The sequence below is a fragment of the Coccinella septempunctata genome, chromosome 2 (assembly GCF_907165205.1).
Source record: "Coccinella septempunctata chromosome 2, icCocSept1.1, whole genome shotgun sequence".
NCBI classification, from domain to species: domain Eukaryota; kingdom Metazoa; phylum Arthropoda; class Insecta; order Coleoptera; family Coccinellidae; genus Coccinella; species Coccinella septempunctata.
In genome coordinates this window covers 44,090,216-44,110,234 of record NC_058190.1, presented here as the reverse complement: position 1 = coordinate 44,110,234, position 20,019 = coordinate 44,090,216, and the positions used below count along the sequence as shown (strand labels likewise).

Below are 20,019 nucleotides of genomic sequence, written 5' to 3'. Positions count from 1 at the left end.
TAAAACAATGACATAAAAACGTAAGACAAGAATTTACCTGAAACTGAAGTAGTTATCAAATGAGGAGCAAAAATATAATTCAGATATAAGAGAGTGAACATTTGATGTCTCATAAACGGACATTTGGTGGATAAGAATCGACAATTTTTGAAACTGACACAAAATTTGTGTGGAGCATTATATTCAATTATCAATTACATTAATTTCGATCTCCTCTTATAATGTAGATGTAGAATCTTCCTTCAACGTCAAAATAAACAAATCGAATCAAAATTCAAGACAAGCACCACATTGTCCTCTATCTTATCACGTTTTACGATTGGGTCATAACAATGCCGAATAAAATAATGTAAACAGGTGAATAGAGAAGCATTGTGAAATAATTGAACCTAAAACCAACACCTTCAATGGGTGTATATGACATACAGGCAGTTGAATTCTGGTTCTCGATGTTGTATGTAGTTTTATTTGAACATCCTATTGTTACGCAACACAATCACTATTGTACGACTGAATGACGTAGTCCTAATCTCTTTGACGGAGAACCTGATCACTTTAGTAGGGTTTCGGTTGAACCGATTAATATGACAGCTCACCTGGGTAGAATGTGATATGCATGTCGATCATTATTTACATGAGACAAGAAGGATTACTAAAACAAGTTCATCCTTATTACTAGTTATAGGGAACAAAGTGAAATGAACAAAAAGACTTTCCAATATTTTTGAATAAAGAGTCTTAAAAAAATTTTTAGAGTACTTGGACTACATTTGATATGTCCACTCTCAGATACAGGATATTCTCAAATTGTGGGTGCGAACGAAAAAAAAAGATTCCTTGAGTAATTTTAAGAAAAAAAGTAACATAAATATGAAACCGCAAACGATTCGTTTTCGAGATACAAGGTGTTAAAAAAAAGTTAAAAAAGGTTTTTCTCTTATAGTATCTACACTTCACCAGATATTCAACTGAAATTTGGCATAAATAATATAATTGATAGTTCACACCATGTGACATGCCAATTTCGATAGCAAATCTACAGGATGATGCTTTTTCTGGAACACTGCCCCCTGTTTTGCTCCAGAACTTTTTTTTGGTGAGTCACTGTTAATTTGAAAAAATGTAAAAAGAAGCTTTGTTGTCATACGGAACTTTATGGTCTCTTGCAGTTTTGTCGTATCTGCTACCGATTTCGAGAAAAAAATTTCGATCCATTCTCTCGAAATCCTCAAAAAAATTCCAATTGTCATAAAAATTCAATTAGTGAGCTTTAGTTAATAAATTCGTTGTTAGTCTTGACACATATCGAAGTAAACTCGGTATTTCATGACTGTGTTTTCACAACTTGTTTTGATACCAATCCAAAAATTCAAAATTTTACATCCTGTATCTCGAAAACGAAACGTTTACTTAAGAAATCACCCCTCTTCGTAATTTAGGAACACCCTGTATATCAGTACCTAAGTTATTTGAGTCAAACTCATTGGTTTACAGAATTCCAATAGAAATATCGTATGTTTATAAATACTTTTCTCTTCAACTGGGACAGATTACTAATTAATTCTCACATGAGGCATGCTCTGCTTGATTTCCCATTCCCGTCATTCTCCCCTGAATAGTGTGTCATCTGAAATTCATTGCCCAGCATCTCGCAAGGACGAAATAATTCAGGACATAAGTTGAATATTTTCATGAAAACGGTGAATAATTGAAAAGGGCACTCTGAATGTATGCCGGAACGTTCTTTCAGCGGTATATTCCAGACCTCCCGTATGCCACGTGACAGCGTCTGAGCAATTATTCAAGCTTGTATAATGAAGGCACAGATGGCCCATATTTCATTCATTCTTAATATGTATATGTGAGAAAGGAGAACTAAAAGTGAATCTAGCGCAACCTCTGTCAATCATACTGTCTCTGTCTTATATTATAAGACATAGGTCTTACCGGGTATCAAAGATATGATATCATCCTCATCATCGCTCGAATAGTTCCTGATGTAATGTGAAAATGATCACTCTTGAAATGTGAATACGAAAAAGTTCTCATTTGGATTTTTTCTGAATCTGTTATCAAACTATTCGTTTTCTAAATGTCCAAAATCGAATAGGTACGAGATTTGTTGATAAAAATGGCTATCTTGAGTCCTGTGTGATGTGAAGTTTCTTTCAAATTACACTGGCGTTAAAACCGAGCTTCAATCAAGAATAGATTCCAATAATGACTAGGAACTGTTCATAAGAAGATATCTTAACGCTGGAACTAATGATAGCAGCTAGTGTAGAACTTTTTTTCAACATCAGAAGTCGAAAAATTACACTAGATATAGTTCACACAATTGAAATTGATGCAAATATTTTCATTTAATGAAAATAGAGACCGATTGAATGATAACGAAAAAGAGAATCAAAACCTGACTACAGAAGACAAGAAGTAATAAATATCTTAGGTTTATTATTAACCAGATCAAATAATACTGTTCAAGGTCACACTCAGTGCATTCCACCAACAATTTCTACAGGTCTTTGGCGATAATTGAGTAATAAATGTTCGTTCCAGGCGAATTCCAATCTTCCATTAGGAACTAATCAAGTGAAGTAAACAGCTCATAAATTTCTAGGAATATCGAGGTAATTAAGGGGAAGCTGGGGTTAATTAGTTGTGAACTATCGGAAGTGATCATGTGTTCTAGCTATTGATGGGAGATATATTCGGAAACTAATAAATATATCGGGACAGAAGACAGAATATTTTCGACAAGCTTTTCAAAATTTTTTATGTGATAAAAACTGTAGGAATGGAATAAAATTTGTCTTTTTTTGTTTTTAATAGGTCTGAAATGAATTTATTCCAGGACAAATTGAATGAACAGATCATTCCTTGAGTTTGAATCTGATCTTCATCAAGTAATGCGTCGAATTCAATGTCTTCGAGCTTTTTTCAAAACTGAAATAACCATTCTTGAACGTAGAAAGCATTCCCTACATGTCATCATAAGCTTCCACAAGTATTCGATGCATTGCAAGTGCTACACTTTTCGTCTTTTCTTCCAATGAAAGCAAAAAATTGAATCCCCATGCAAATGCTGTTCATTTAACACAGAATCTAACATATTCAACATGGTAAAAAACATGGTTTTTGTATGAGGTTCAAAGCAATATGAGCTGAATATATAGACTGATGTCTAACCTGTCTGAAACTATCAGAAAGAATTCCAAATAATTTGTTGGAAATGTGACCCTTCAGCTCTCAATCTTAGGCACTTAGATATAGATATAGAAGAATGCTAGGTCTCCATCCGTTTCGTTTTTTTTTGGCCTTCCTTGTCCTTGTAATGGATATCATCTGATATATTTTATCTCACAAATTGCCTAAAAAGGCCAACATTATTTCCTGATAAGTTTTCAAGAACCTTCAAATTTCATACTGGACTTTATCACTATGGAGCTCTCTTTTTGAGATTATAACAGTCAAGGTCAAATGGACATTAACGAAATATGTTTATATTCCATTTTACTTTTAAATGGACGCACGCTCTGAAACTATATGATATCTTACCTAAGACAGAAAGAAAAAAAATCATAAATGCTCAAGTGTAAAACGTTCAAACCTAATCGATAGCACGAAACTCGTGTAGCAGAAAAATAGTCTAGAAATTTGGGAGTTCTGTGACAACAGTCGTATATTTCACAATTATGAGTTTCGAAGGCCATATATTAGGTCTACTGCACATTATTATGCCATGCTGCAACCGCGTAAACTAACCGTGGAATATTTTATTTATATCACCGGGCTAGAAACAGTGACGTATAACGGCCATTGCGACGATTTACTGCCAAATTAGCGTATATTTTCCCATATTTGCGCCCCCTTTGCATTGCGCGAGATTTGGGAAATGCCAGTGAATTGGAATAACAAAATATGAACGTAGGAGGGTGCCCGTCCTGCCAAAATTATATTATTTAATTCCAACCTTCAAAATGAGTGGATTGGGGCAGCAATGCGGGTTTTATCCCCAGCAAAGTCTGGACAACGAACTCATGTTAATTTTTATTACTGCCAGCAATTCAATCGTTCATGAGAAGAGTGGTTGTTTGGTGAAAAAAATTCCGTCAATTTTTCCAACAATAAATCTCGTGATACAGCGACAAATGTTGAAATAATTGTTTGAAATCTATACCCATAAGAAAAGAGCGTGGAAAATTATTTCCTCAGGTGCATTGTATTTGTTTGAATGACCGATAAAGTTATTAGTCAGATTGTTAAGAAATTTTTCATGACGTTGATCTGCGTTTGGGAACTTATAATTGCATTTGTTCTCCGTGACAGTCTCAAGATATGATTGGATCGTTTCTGCTATCTCCATTACCTACTTATTGCAGTGCATTTTCATTTAATCGAAACTCAAATATTACTGATTTACCAATATAATTACGGATCATCTTCATCGAAACTAATAGATTTTCATTTTCAATAAAATATCTGGATTAACACTCAGAATTGAATTTCTGAAAACACGAGATACTTATTTTTTTTCACTTATTTCAGAGACGTTCCTCAATTTAATTTGAGAGGGCTTGATGTGGGGTCATTTCAAATGGTTTTATAAAAAATCCTGAACTTTGGCAGATTTCGAATAGAATAAATTTTTGAATTTCATAATGGAATTAATGCTGAAGGTAGTTGCGAAAATAATTGAGGGAATATCGATTCGTATTCTTGAGAAAACTCTAACTATTTGAGGGGTTGTTTCGATCCGAGCTAGAAGGTTGATAATATGTGAATTAATCACAAACCATCAGCACAAAAAACAAAAAATTGTTGGCTCACTATTCACATTCTGAGTTGACTTCTTTGAAGGGTTCAACTGTTTTAGAAAACAGTGAACATAAAGAAGTACCTACCTTTATGACAACAAGAGACAAAATTTTGTAAACCGAAAAAATAACTTTTGTTGAATGTCACAGAAATACTTGTCAGTACGTGATTTCAGCCAGTTTCTGGAGATCATCCAAATCAATAAATTCGTCAAGACATATTGACCGTTCTTCAAATGATATATTGCTGTCGTAAAATTGAAAGTCTGCTTTAAACATTTTTGGGATACCAGCGATGTTTATGGTCCCAGAGGGCATGAATTTATACTCCATTTGTTAATTTAAATAAAAGTCAAAACAGAAATGAAGTGTAAATAAATCATTATCTCACCAAATTCTGTATAATTCCGAAAATTTAGATGATTTTTATTTCTGAAAAAAGCTGCATAAAACTTTTGCTTTTAGCAGGAATTATTTAAAGACATATTTAACATAGAGGCTCTAAATCATTTGCATATACAGGTAAATTTTCGGTATCAGGTCGTGATAGGCCATTCAGTTTCTAATCGATACCAAGTGGTTATTATAACCCGTCATTGAACTGTAAAATCGGATAGCTTTTTCTTGGAAAACTGCGTTCATCCCACTAGCATATGCAAATCTATCCCTCAAGTTTTTGATTGAGGAATATGAGTTGAATGACCCATCGAAATTTTTTTTTGAATGGCAATCCTAATTTTTTATGATTATTCTCAGGGGGATATCAAATTATACATGAGTATCAAATATCAAATTCTTATTCCTTGTCGTTAATTAGAAGAAAATCAGAATCTGATTCAATTCAGGCAGTGAATGGAATGGCTTGATATGATATGATTCATAAAACATTTGGATTGCCTTTTAGAAAACTTATCGATGACGTGATACAGCAGAACACACTGTATAACATTTTCCCACATCAAAAACAGTACAACTTAAAATAATAATCGACCTGTCCAAGGACATTTACAACATCAAAATCGTCTTCCATTTACCGAATTTATTCCAAACTACAGTTCCCAGTATAAAGTTACAAAAGAGAATGACCCAAAGTCCCAAACTGACTTGACCATATATTTAACGACTTGCTCTGTATGGGGTGCCTTTTCTTAGAAATGGATTTTGGCAGTATTCATCGCCAACAGGTTCAACTAAATACCTTTGTCGAAACTACCCACCTGTACCTGAAGTTCTCCAACAGATTCAGTACTTACATTGTTGAATTTTACGTTTTTCTTTCATTTTAAATCTTCAGGGACCACTACCGTGTATATGGTGAGATTTGAACTCGCAGGTTATCAACTAATGTTATACTTTGCTGGGATAAAATGGAAAAATGAATGAGAATATTGATAAAATGAAACTAACCATTTTACGATATTTTATTTGAAGCATATCTCACTGAAAAGATAAGAAAACTATACCAGGGAAAAATATTAAGAACAAGTTTTTGATGAATTTCATAAGGGTATCAATGTTTTCAATCAGTTGAGGAATTGGATACTTTGATATGCTATATTACCACGAAAGGCGCATAGCGCATAAATTATTGTTTGGTATGGACTTTTAATGAGCCAATTGGGAATATTATAATTTTGACTCAAGTGGAATTCTTCCACAAAATATGTTGCTCTCGAAAATATACGTAGTCGAATACCAAAGATTGCTATGAAAATGCATTGAAGGAATATGTCACGGTTAGGATTTTTTACTTAAAATAATAATTTGGACTAACAAACTCATGTAGGTATTTACAGGCAAATGAAAAACTTTTATCTCAGGGTATTTATTCCTCTCACATAATAATTATACCTATTTGTGTTTCGCGCTTTAACATACGGTCAATTATGGTTATGGGGTCCTTGATGATTGGATGATTTTTCTAAATTACATATTTCAACTGGGAATGAGTCCTTCGATGGGGAAAATCTACATTTTCTCACTGTCAATTAGAACTTACCCTTATAAAAGGTTTCCTTATGGGCAAGGGCGACAAATCGCCGACGACATCATCCAATTCATCGCTCATATCGCGTCAGCAGTATTCCGGACAGAAAAAAAACCAATACCAAAACACAAGAAAAAATTTTCGTAACACAATAAGATAAGCCACCGCACAAACTCAAACTCGCCGCACATACAATAACCGACACGGCTCACTAACTTTCGTTCTATAAAATTCAAATCGGAACGTTCAATAAAAATCGAATATTCGCGGCCTCGACAGTCGATTGTTTTGTTGTGGAGCAGCGCCTGCTTCGTGCCAGTGATTGCGTCCCAACAATGCAATGTTTTTCTCCCTTTTACAGGTAGATAGGTTAGGTCGCAGTGGATATTGAATGTTTAGTTCGAAGTGAGTGCGCAAAGTTCCAGTCTCGACTCATTCCGCACGTCAACATTTGAATGGGGCAACGTGGTCGCCTTAAGCATCTGTTAAATCTCGGGCTAATTGGTCTTCGAGTGGCGTTGACGAAGCTATGGCTCGGGAAGCGATTAGGGAACAGAAAAAATCAGACATTAACCGTATAGGGATATCGCCATCGATGTGATTTATGGGTTCTGCATCCCTTGGTGTTTACTATTTGAAGTGCTTACGCATAAACGAGTTAATTTACTTTGATTTTGATATGGTTTCACCGAGCAAGAGGCTTCTTTGACTGTGAATGCGTAGAGGATGTTCTTGGTTGGGGATACATTTCAAATATAATATAAAACATGCTTAGGGACATGCCATTGGCTTCATTATTGAACAGTTTTATAGCATTAGCGTTTACATAAAAATTCTGGCATACTCTCAATAATGAAGCTGAACCTAATCGAATTTATCTCATATTCCAATGCGCTTATGTATCCTTATTCCAATGAGTTCATATTTAAAACAAAAAACATAAAGATTGAAGTCTTTATAGAGTTCAATGAAAATGATTCAGAAAGACGTCCAAAATTTAGTGAAAAAATGTGTGTCCACCCTTATAATGGACCAATTGCTACATTTGAGTTTTGGCGAATGGAAAAGTAAACCGTCACAACTGTCAATATCCTCATCTAATGAGAGGACCTACTCAACGCCCAGATTTGATCTTGGAAAATCATATTGTTGGTCCATTTTTTCTTTCGGAAAACTTGAATAGTGTAGTTTATCTGAAAATGCTCCAAAATACACTGCTCAACACTTCAAGATCTTTATTTCGATCAGATACCAGGGTGAGACTTTGACTCGTACAAATATTTTAACAGTAGATTCTTGAAGTCAAAAGAAACACTTTTTTTCTAAACCATTTTTTACGATTCGGTTCTGATAAAAAGATACAGCCATTTTGAGTTGTCACAATGAGCTGTGTCACCCCTGGAAAAACAAAATTACCTTCAGAAAACTAGCTAAATCTGTGACACTACACATATGTGGATCTTTTAAACAGAGTAGTACACAGAGCCAAAGAGCCTACACAATTTTTCACAATGCAGAGATACTTTTTAAGTTTTGAACAACAAATTACTCGAAAACGGCGCATTATAAGAGGAAATATATGAAGAATACTTTAATTTTACAAAACGTTCAAATATTCATTAGATAGCGTCCAATTCAGTTTCAAGAGTTGGATGCTTTGAATTTTTGGTATTTTTTTTAATGGTCATGATGAGAAAACTGGAAGAAGTGGATGATATCTTGTATTCGAAAAAGATTAATCAAATAAATGAAAAACTATACTTCGAAATTCATCTCATTCGATAAAACCGTTTGTGAGATACCTAACTAAAAATACCATTTTTATGGTTTTTCAACAGCCTGTATCTTTCAAACCAAGCCGATTCGGAAAAAATGGTAAAGAAAAAAAGAGTTTCTTTTGACTTCAAGAATCTACTGCTGAAATATTCGTACGCGTCAGAGACCTCACTCTGTATTGTTTTAATGCCTCATTAGTTTCCAACTTTTAAAATTTTTCGATTGCAGACGAAAATGTCAGAGATCACAACAATATCCAAGACGAAATAAGTATCGCTCCTTTAGAAGATTGATCTGAAATTTCTACACACTAATGCAGATCCATAAAAAAGTCCAATCTAAATGAGTGAGGAATAAATCTTTTCACTTGTGGAATATTATCCAATTACACTCCTAATTGGTGAAAAGCATTCGGTATTCTAGGCGATGCTGAAATTTCATCATAATCTGATGAAGCAAATGATTCATCGTTTCATTTCATTGAATTTTGCAATGATAATGAGATCAGCAGAGCTAGTACCTAATACGTAAATTTGAATTGTTCTTATCTGTATCGTAAATTAGGAATTATGAACTCAGTTTTATTGGGTTATGTTCAATCTCGCTTTTTTACGATGTTTGCATCCTTGCGAAATAATTTTGCATATAAATGAACTCAGTTGATGAGGAATTATTCAGGATAGGAAAAATCTGGTTTACTTCAGTCAGTTAACACAGGTTTATTTATTAGATCCAAAATAAAATTTCGTACATTACAGAATATTCTACACAATTCATGAACAGCAATAGTAATATTCAATCAACTATTTTCTTCTTGAATTCGTATCAAACTCTATCGAAAACTTGACTAGATGATTAACAATTATAATCCAATAGACATACTATCATCCCTTGAAGCATTTAATTTCAATAAGTTAACACAACTATCAGAAAGGATTGTATAATTCGAAAGCTTCAAGAATAGCTGTCTTTTCGAAGATTAATTCAGTTTTGAATAAAGCAAGATAGAAAAAATATAATATAGATATGTATCAATTTGGCACGATCATTCGATTGTTGAATAATGAATGCAATATCAAACTACAGATTCCGTTTTCTCTGATATAATTCGCACAGTTTTTTTTTTCTCTAGTCTAGATGGACGAATGATCAAGATCAGAAAAGATCTGACAATGGGACGGCTACAATATAAATATATGTATAATAAATGTAGTCTCTAACTTCTATATATTCATATACTACTCACGTACACATAATCTGTCGATAAAATTTGCTATTTTGTTATCCATAACTGCCTATTGTTTGTTCGCCATAACTTTAATAAATTCAAAATGCATCGTTAATATTACGAGGAAAGGTAAAAACTCAACAAATTTCTTATAGCTACAATTTTTACTCTTGAGAATGAATTTTTTGAGAAGAATTGTTTAAAGAATATAATAACCTCTGTATAGCTTCAAATTCAACTTTGAAACCTCGACATGCCTAAAAGTAATTGAAATGCTTTTATTTTCTGAATTATCGTTCATTCTCCACTTCAGCTTGCACACATGTAGGAATCGTATTAGACCATTTTCCGTTCTTCAGACACTTCAGCATAGACGCCCCTTTGAGGACCAGGTCGTCTTCGCAGGTAAAAGTGATGTTTTCTCCGATTTTGTAGAAGAACTTCACGGAGGACATTCTTCCACTGATTGTCGTACCAGGATATGAGCAGGCTGGAACACCTTAAGAGGAAATGAAATTTTTAGTATCTTATATTTGTGAAACATTTTTTCATCCAAAAATAAAAAATCAAAATCAGTTTTGGGTCGCCTGATAATCCCTGTTTCACGAGATAGTGAGAAAATATGACTACCCCAAAATACAACTCACATTTTGGCATCTTTTTGGACCACCTAGAATTGTCCTGACAAGCTATGATTGGCTGGCCTTCCATCATGAAATCCGAATTGCAGTTAACCTGAACAACGTCTCCAGCCTTATAGGGACCTGTCCCTTGAATGTAACCATTCTCTGGAGGTGTGGGTGGATCACACTGAACTTCTGTGAAACGATATCTACTGAATATCTGATGGAAGATCCTTTTAATTCGGTTAATATAAAGTTAGGTGAGAACACATGCACTGAATTGTCCAATGGAGGTTTGTATCAATTTTGATAGGGAATATTTAAGGACACGACAGCTTTAGAGGCATAATTTTCATTTCCTTTCACTGGTACACGTTTTATGAATTTTCAGAAACAATATCATCATTTGTGTCTCGCTTAATTGTTGAAATACTTGGTGGAGTGTTTTAGTTGAAAGTTGGTTGTAAATTTTACCAATTAAATGTGGTACCTTTTTGAAGTAATTTCAATATCTCGAATCATTAGTATACTTTCATAGCGTCATATGTAGATTATGATGAATTTTTTGTTGAGCTATCGATAAAAAGTCAGAAGTCCTTTGAAATGTTTAATGTTTTGCCACTCTCAAATAAAAATTACTGCACAATAAAGGACACAACAACTTGAAGAAAGTCATCAAACCATCGTCGCAAGCCAAATAGCTACCAAAAAAGCTAAAGAGAATAAAAAATCACAGACACCATGCAGACAATATGCAGTTAAGCAACAGAAACAGAAGCACACAGAAAGACATCGAACGACAACATAAAGACTGACCTTGACACGTGGGGAATGGAGTTGCCCAGTCTCCAGAAGCCTGGCAAACTGTTTCTGAGGAACCTTTGATGGAAAACCCTGCTTCGCATGAAAAGACAGCACGACCTCCTACCTCCCTGGAAATAACTAAGACCTTCAAGTGTGGAGCAAGAACCACACCCACCTCTCCACATTCGATACCTAAGGATGCAGAACATTTCTCCATAAGTATAATAAATCGGATTGAGGGTCAAGAAATCCCGAAGCATGAAACGAATGTAGTCTCTCTTAAAAAAAATGTAGCCGTATGAAAAGATTTGGCAACAACACTTTCTGAAGACTGTGAAGCAATGGAAAAGTAATAAAACAGTGAACTCAAATGGGACTGGAAGGTAAATAAATTCAGCAGATGTGAATTCCTGATTAAAATTTTAATGAATCCTCCATAAAAAATTTCATTAAGATTACAGGGAAAAACGTACAACATAGCTTCAATAATTCTTATTGAAAACTTTGTGGTCATCCCGAGTAGGGCATATTTGTCTAAAAGTTCCAATATATCTTAGAAACTTCAGAATATGAGTGAGGTGTTGACCGAAATCACATCAAAATTCGATAAGGCATCCAAAAATTGATAGCTACTGTCTGTATAAACGGAAGTTACACAATATAATAAGATTTTCTTCTAAACCGATCCTAGATAACCCACTCAAAAATATCTCTTGTAGTTCTCCGTATAATTTTTGGTGAGTTTAAGAAAGAATTACCCTGTATATGTGCAACTGTCAAAGATTTTTCCTTTTTGTATAGGAAGTTCTGAAGGTAAACGATAAGAACACTTTGATTTCGAAAAAATCGAAAGCAAAATCTTGAAGATATCATTTTCAATCATAGGTGTTGAATTAAATTTCTAACTCCTGTGGTGAATATTTGAACGACCTAACAACTCCTTCAGCTTCAAACAATATTGTAAATTGCCACTGGTAAAGGATACCATAGATCGCTTAGGCAAACACAATTACGAGTTCTGTTACCGCTGGTTGCTCATTCCGCATTAAATCTCGCTTCTCCCGAACCCATTACTCATCAATATTGATTATATTGATCAAACTTACTCTCGCACACTGGAAAGGGGGCACTCCAGTTCCCGGAAGGTAGACAGATCACTTCCGGTGCTCCAATGAGCGAGTTTCCGTTGGAGCAGGAAAACTTCAGATGTGTATTCATTTTGGTGCTTTGATTGTTCACGGTGAGTCCTCTTCTTTGGGGAACCACGGGACAGTGGACAGCTGGAATGAATCGAAGAATTCACTGTAAAAGTGCTTGACAATTCGTTCGTATACTGTGGGTTGAGATAGTTTCATCTTTTTTAGATGAAGCTCCTCTGATTGGGGTTTGAAGAAAGCTGAATTGGTACCTTGCTTCTTTTATTTTTTAATGAAACTCGAATTTATTCTGAATGATTAAAAAAATCAGAAAAAACTATCAAGAAAACACCATAAAGTTTGATCTCACCATGATTCTGAGCGTAACTTTATATGGATAACCTAATGAATTTTTCCCTCTAAAATGAATAGAGTTTTTAACTCTGGATGAGTTTCGAGTTTTGATTAATGGAAAACCCTAAGTGAATTTTCCGCGAATATTCACAATAAAATAATAATTTCTACGAGAATAAACAATTCAGCCTTTATACTTCTTGGATTAAAGTGGGACATCATCCATTCATTATATCAATCGATTAAGAAAATTACCTCTGACATCCACTTCGATAGAATGGGAATATCTTGCCGGTGTTACACATGTGTAAGTTCCTGAGTCATCTTTGGTAGCATGAATTATGGACAGTCTATACTCTAACGAAGAATCCCTTCCAGGATCTGTAGTCCAACCTTCAGGATACTTCCTGAAATTTCAGAAGGAGTTTCTATGTAATATTCAACAAAAAATACAGTCATGCCATTATCAACAATGTATGAGATATATTACAGGATTATTTGATTTGAAAATTAACTAAAAAACTTATATTCAACAGGACCTCTTTTCCTTAAACAAATTTCGATAGATAGGGTTTTAATACAGGAAGATTGCATGAACAAGTATGTCTGACATTCTGAAATAGCTTTTTTTTCTTTACCAAAGGAGACTACTGTTTCATTTTCAATGTTACTGAGTTTTGTACCAACCTGTGCTCATGGCTCACAGTCCATTTCGGGATACCAAACCTTCGTATCCACAAGCATTCCATATGAAGCACTGTGCCAGGGTACACTATAAGCTTTCCCTCATTAGACTGTGCTATAGGTCCCAGTTGGTGTCTGAAAAGAATCGTTGGTGGTTTTTCCATCGAGTAGTCATTCTCCTGATTCAACCCATAACAAGTTGGTTTCACACCGTCCCAATCGCCTCCCATGCAAGTTCTCTTATTCGATCCTGAGAAATAGTATCAGATCAGAGGATGAAAACCGAGGGAATATTTGAGCTCACCAATCATGGCGTACTTTCCTATATCAGCGCATCGACTGATCAGCACTGCTCCTGCAGGAAACTCAACCACATCCTCCCTTATTTCTTGGTCGTTGTAAAATGAGATGATGTTGTCGTCTTCCTTCTTGAATCTGCAAGTATCGTTACTGCTCGGAGACGTTTGATGTGCTGCCAGTTCTTCACTTTCTGTGAGGAATTGGGAATCATGAAGGTTATAAACAAGTTAACTTCCATTTTTTGAGAAAGAAAACTATATTGGGTAATGGGACTTCTTTGAACTCCTATTCAAAACGATGCCAACGTTTCGGGAAAAATCTCCCCTTTCTCAAGGCTAGCATTTATCAAAAAATTATCGTCATTAAAATTGAATCTTAGAAGCAATTTCGAGGTCATACGACATGTCACACAATCTTAAATATAAAACGTAAAATATGATATTACTTTTCCCCAAAGTTATGGGGATCCAAGCAAAGCTTTGGGCAAGCTCAATACCTGGATAGATGACAACTGAGGCTATGATTTGAATAAGAGCGCAAACGAACCTTCGTTCACATCAGTCTTATTTTCTTTTTTGTAAATTCTACACTCACCACAGTTCAGTGATCGTCCAATCCAACTGCCATCTTCACAAACGATTTTCCATGTATTCTTCTCTCCCATGATACTTTCTATACAGTCGAAGGTTACCTCAGTGCCATCCTGGAAGTTATTCTCATCCTCCACAATAGGCTCGCCATTCCTGTATATCAAGGACCCTCGCACTCTAAAAATAAAAAACATTATTTCAATGATACCAACCCCCAGGTCCCCTTTCCAGACTTACTTCGCTGGAGGTCCACATGACTTAGCGTTGCTGGAACCGATGACCGTTATATCCCCCCCTTTTATGATGTCTTTTCCACCCAGATAATGTGGTGAATCGCTCTTGCCAATTTCCAGACCGTTGGCCGGAGGGTAACAAGAGGGTACTTTGGGGTACAGTTTGCCAAGTATGCATTCGATAGGTTGGTCCGTCGATTTGACGTAGTTGGCGTCGCATTGGAACTGTACATTTGAGCCATTAGCTATGGTGAGTCCGGCTCTGTATCCTGACATGTACTGGCCATGGGCGATGGAGGGTAGCTGGCAGGGAACTGTAACAGAATCTATTCGGAATCAAATTGCTTTAATATGCTCTGGCGAGTTTTATTTGAGACACCCTGTATACCTATATACATCAAAAGGATTGTTAGAATTCGTTAAATTCACCTCCACCACTCTTGCTTTTAAGAGCATGAAGATAAAAGGGTTTTAACTCGGACGTCAATGGAAACAAGGCTCTTATTCCACACTTTTGGTTCATACTGTATACGTATACTAAGGCGTAAAATTGAACTCACCTGGACTGCACTCTGGAAATGCCGTTACTGTCCAATCGCCGTACCAACATTTCAAATTTACAGACCCTTGTACGCTGTATCCTTCCTCACAGCTGAATTCTACCACCACCCCATTAGGTACTTCCATGGATTCGTTCAAGGGAGTATCGAACGGAATTGTTAGGTTGATATTCTGCTCGGTTTTGGGCAGGGTGAATTCACCATGAGGAATTTCTGGTACTGTGCAGGGAACTGAAATAAAAGTTTTATAAATCTTTATAGATAAAAAGGTTGTTGAGTTTTGATATCTCGTAAGATTTTTATACAGCTTTTCCTTATTCTGAATGAAGTTATCCGCCTAGGTACTCTTTGGTTTCGTGGTCTTCAGATTTCCACCCCTTAAAACCACCCTTACTATCGCAACTAAAAATCTCATTCTCCGAGACCTTGGAGTCTTGGTCAAAAACAAGCTCGAAACCCAATTGTTTCATCCAAGAAAATATGTACATAGTAATATTTTAATAGTTGTAGTGTAGAATGCTACAAAGAGCCGACAACCTTCTATTTCCATTTAAAATAATGAAAGTTTATTAAGATATCGAATTATCAACCATTTCTGAAGAAATTAAATGCGAAATTGGTCATGACAGCATGAATATTAAAATTCCTTGCTCATTAGAGACCGAAGTTTAACAACTGCCACTACCGTAGATTCGGGTGACTTCGGACGATTTTGAAATTCAACTCGTCATATTTTAAAAACGGTGACCTATTTTCATGTGAGAAAGAGGTTCAAATATGCTAAATGACTCAGACTGCTGATGAGGATATATATTATGCTTAAGAATTCGGATATAAATTTTGAAAAAAAAATATATTTGTTCCAAGTCACCCACCCATTTGAGGGGCTTGGAACACAAGTTAAAATCCATTGATTCTTCAACTCTCAAATGAAATAGGTGACTTGGAACGGTGTATAGTTTTGAAAAATTAGAATTTGTGATTATATAGTCGAAATTCGGTCAGAAAATTAAATGATAAACCCTTATTACAGCGAAAGTAAATATATTACACAAATGTAAAAAAACTGAACAAAACTAGGGGGCTTTGATTCCTTTCATTCTTGGGTGATTTCTTTGTGGGAATAAAGTAAATAATGATATCCTGAGAAAAATCGGCATATTTCCTGCTGCCAATGCGCCGCTTGTATCTATTCGGTATTGTCCCAAGTCACCCTATGAAACAACAAAATAAATGAATGAGATCCGTGTTGCCGTTTGATTTGTAAACAACCTTGTTTCATGACATTATCTAATATCCCAATATCTCACGTATCCAGAAAAAATATTACACATTCACAAAGTGAAACACATGTAAAGGACACTAGAAAGTATAAGTTACATAAAAAAAGCGCTTTTACTCTCCTGAATTCGTTAATTTTTCCTGTCAATTCAAACGCTCTGATAACGGCAAACTCAACAGGAATTACTTGTTAAACTAACCGAAAAGACGCTACACAATCTTATAAGTTTGTCCCTTCACTCATAAATGGGGAGAAGCAAAAAAATCTGCAAGGGGGGTAATTGTCCCAAGTTACAGGACTGTCCCAAGTCACCCGAACATACCAGAATATCGAGATTAAATAGATACTCAGTTATTGATTAATTTAATTTCGCATAAACTCAGAATGTTTCATCGATCTTCAATAATGTAGAAAATAAAGTACCTACGCGAACCTTCCCATTTATTCTCGATTCATTCGAATACCCGAAAAATATATTGAATCAGAGAGTCCCATGTTAACATTTCATTTCCGTTCCGCCTCCCTCTAGCGACAATAATTCAATAGGTTCACTCACGTATCGAACATTCTGGTTTCATCGGCTTCCATTTTCCCTTGAAACATTTGGCCGTTTTGTTCAGAGGCAAATTCAATTTATACCCTTTTCCGCAGGCCATCCTGACTACCGTGCCTGGACTGAAGGTGACGTTAGGTTCCCTTCCTTGCTTCACAATCTCAACGTTGACGTATGGCTCGACTGATAAAGGACTGCAAGGACCTTTCGTTTTCGGCTTGGCGGAACTTTTTATCACGATTGGCGTTTCCTCTTCTTCTTCGTAGAAGTCCGAAGGATTGTTCTTGCCCCTTCGTCTCAGGTTCAGACTTGAGCTAGAGCCTCTGTGGCCGGCACCTACAGGAAAAGTTTACATGAGTCAGTTCTGATTCTATTCAGATCTGATTGAAATAAAAATAGAATAAAAGCTTTCAAGTGAGTGGTTATAAAAATGAGATGATATGTAATGTTCGTTGTCGATGGTACTAAAATGTTTTATAACGCCTCAATCTTTTTTTAGCTAGGTACTTTTCAAACTAAAAGTTGGCTTTGATTTTTTCGTTTTAATTAATATTTTAGCTCGATTAGACGCTATCAACTCAAAGTGGTTGAAAATACACTGCGCAAAAAAATTAACGCACATTCTGAAAATCTCAATTTTAATGAAAGTTAACTCTACATTGACTTTATAACTTATTTTTCTCTTTTATGTTCTCTCGGGAAGGTTTTGAACGGAACAAGACACATTAAATGGAAGAAAAATTCAGGATTTCACCGAATCTTATGTGAAAGAAGAGAAATGAACAATTTTCAAAATACTGAAATGCTGATAAGTGATTTAATACTTGGTATTTCCACCCCTTGCGTTAATTACAGCTCGGCAATATGACGGTTCATACTCAAAATGAGTGATCTTAAAATGTTCTGATCTAATCCTTCCCAGATTTCTACGAGTTGGATTCCTAAGTCATTAAGAGTAGCTGGATGATTTTCTGAACTTCTCAGCCTTCTATTGAGGTTGTCCCAAACCTGCTCAATCGGATTGAGATCTGGACTTCTTGCTGGCCATTCCATTCGAGAGACTTCAACCTCTTCAAGGTACTCACTCCTGAACGATACGCGCACGATGTTGTCTGGCATTATCGTCCATAAAAATGAAATTTTCACCAATTTATGGGGCAAATGGCACTACATGCTCTTCAAGAATGTTCCTTATATACTTATCAGCATTCATAGCTCCATTATCAACGACCACTAGGTCTGTGCGAGCAGTCAAAGATATTCCACCCCATACCATAATCGATCCTCCCCCGAAACCAGTAGTTTTCAGAAAATTGCACTGAGCATATCTTTCATGTGGACGTCTGTATACAAGGGAACGTCGATCACAATGGTAGAGGCAGAATCTAGACTCATCGGTGAAGAGAACTTTTTCCCAATCGGCCTCTTCCCAATGGATATGCTCTCTCGCAAAATCCAAACCCGCCCTTCGATGGGCTGGGGTAAGAGCTGGGCCTCTTGTCACGGTACGAGGCCTCAAATCATATTCTCCGAGGCGATTTCTTATTGTCTGAGTGCTAATTTGCACCTCATGAGTTTGCTCAAGCTGAATTTGAAGGAGGCGAGCGGTTGCTAACCGTTGTCTCAACGAAGAAACTCTCAAGTAACGTTCTTGAATGGCAGTTGTTACCCGTGGTCTACCCTGTCCTGGTCTTCGGACATTCATACCTGTCTCCCTGAATCGCTGCAACATTCTGGACACACTTGTATGGGAAACTCCAAACCTGTCTGCAATTCTTATGTATGTCCACCCTTCTTCTCGCAAAACTACCGCTTGGGCACATTCCTCTTGAGTCAAATTGCGTGTTTCGCGTTGCATAGCAATCGAGTGTAGAAAATCAAACGAAAGGAAAACTATTGATCACTAGAATTGATCGAGAACAACTGATTTTAGAATGGAGCCAATACATTCAAAATCTGATAATATCATCTTTTTTTATTCCTGCTGGGAAAAAACATCTGTATTGAAGAAAACCGTTGAAAGTGGAAAACATATGCATGCATAATTCTGATAAAAATAATTATTATTGAGAACACCTTCAGTTGTAGAATAAATTTGAGATTTCCATAATGTGCGTTAATTTTTTTGCGCAGTGTATAATAGATTTGGGAATTTTGATACAACCGATGTGGTAACAAGCAGAGGGAGTTGAAAAAAGCTTAGAGATGGATATCATGCAGATATTATAGGGGAACACTACCAATTTTTTGTCATTACCTTCTCGCTCCCATAAAGTTTCTATTCATTTACATCCGTATCAATTTTCTCTTTAAAAAAAGATTAAAAATGTTTTCTCAACTATTCATTCACACCCTGTATGGTCTTATTTTCGAAAACACCACTGTGGACTCGAAATAAAATAAATTTTATCAAGGCCATCAATTCCGCCCTAATGCCTGGCAAAGCAGAGGAGCACGAAGAAGTGCCAGCTAATCTGTTATTTTACAGTGTAGATTTAACAGGAACTCACCTAAAGCCCTGCTGCCGCTCCCTCCCTTCAACCCCCGCTTCCTCCTGGTCCGCGTGTGATGCAAATGCAGGGCTGTCTGGATCCTTTCCGACAGGCTCATTGTGTTTCCGCGTTTTATTGTTACGTAAGAGCTCGCATATCCAGGATCCAATTCTCTTTTAATTCGCCTTCCGACTTGGTGCACTCGTAAAGCTCTACGGATCCTGGCTGAAAGGACCCGAGGATTTTCCGGAACTTTTATGGGATCCGCCTGGTTGTCCGATTCCGAAGAATCCACTCGCAAACGATCGGACCAGCCGCCCTCCGTGATGGGGGGTGTTTCGGACTCGAACAGGTCCCTGAGGTCCTCGTGGAGGAGGCTGTGATGATATCTCCTCTCGTCTTTGTCGTATATGTGCTTGTAATTACGCATGAAGGCCCTTTTGTACTTCTCCATGATGATTGATCTCCTGCGGCGTCTGTTCCAACGCAGACGGGGATGCTGGCCAAGGGTGCATCTGTCCGTACATTAAAAAAAGAAGTGAAAACAATGCTAAAACTCGTAAAAAGTAACGCAAAAAATTTATATTGACTATTTTATGA

General features: G+C 36.2%; 2 protein-coding genes across 5 annotated transcripts in view; both read right to left on the bottom strand.

The window, feature by feature from the left end:
• LOC123306624 (rhophilin-2) overlaps nt 1-7,228 on the bottom strand; it is a 127,286-nt gene extending 120,058 nt beyond the window's left edge. Inside the window, exon 1 of the mRNA XM_044888712.1 lies at nt 6,817-7,228. Within this exon, the coding sequence (XP_044744647.1) occupies nt 6,817-6,885 (69 nt within the window). The 5' untranslated portion in view covers nt 6,886-7,228. The remainder of the gene's footprint in view (nt 1-6,816) is intronic.
• Nucleotides 7,229-9,274: 2,046 nt separating this feature from the next.
• Nucleotides 9,275-20,019, bottom strand: part of LOC123308185 (complement factor H) — a 38,555-nt gene continuing 27,810 nt past the window's right edge. For 2 of the 4 annotated variants that reach the window (XM_044890754.1, XM_044890753.1), the window contains exons 12-23: nt 19,438-19,934; nt 16,931-17,263; nt 15,093-15,323; nt 14,537-14,858; nt 14,304-14,476; nt 13,714-13,899; nt 13,413-13,659; nt 12,981-13,132; nt 12,342-12,515; nt 11,248-11,427; nt 10,456-10,626; nt 9,275-10,307 (exon numbers count right to left, since the gene is read on the bottom strand). In XM_044890754.1, the coding sequence (XP_044746689.1) occupies nt 10,099-10,307; nt 10,456-10,626; nt 11,248-11,427; nt 12,342-12,515; nt 12,981-13,132; nt 13,413-13,659; nt 13,714-13,899; nt 14,304-14,476; nt 14,537-14,858; nt 15,093-15,323; nt 16,931-17,263; nt 19,438-19,934 (2,875 nt within the window). In that variant the 3' untranslated portion in view covers nt 9,275-10,098. The remainder of the gene's footprint in view (nt 10,308-10,455; nt 10,627-11,247; nt 11,428-12,341; nt 12,516-12,980; nt 13,133-13,412; nt 13,660-13,713; nt 13,900-14,303; nt 14,477-14,536; nt 14,859-15,092; nt 15,324-16,930; nt 17,264-19,437; nt 19,935-20,019) is intronic. The other 2 variants (XM_044890755.1, XM_044890756.1) reach the window with 2 other exon arrangements.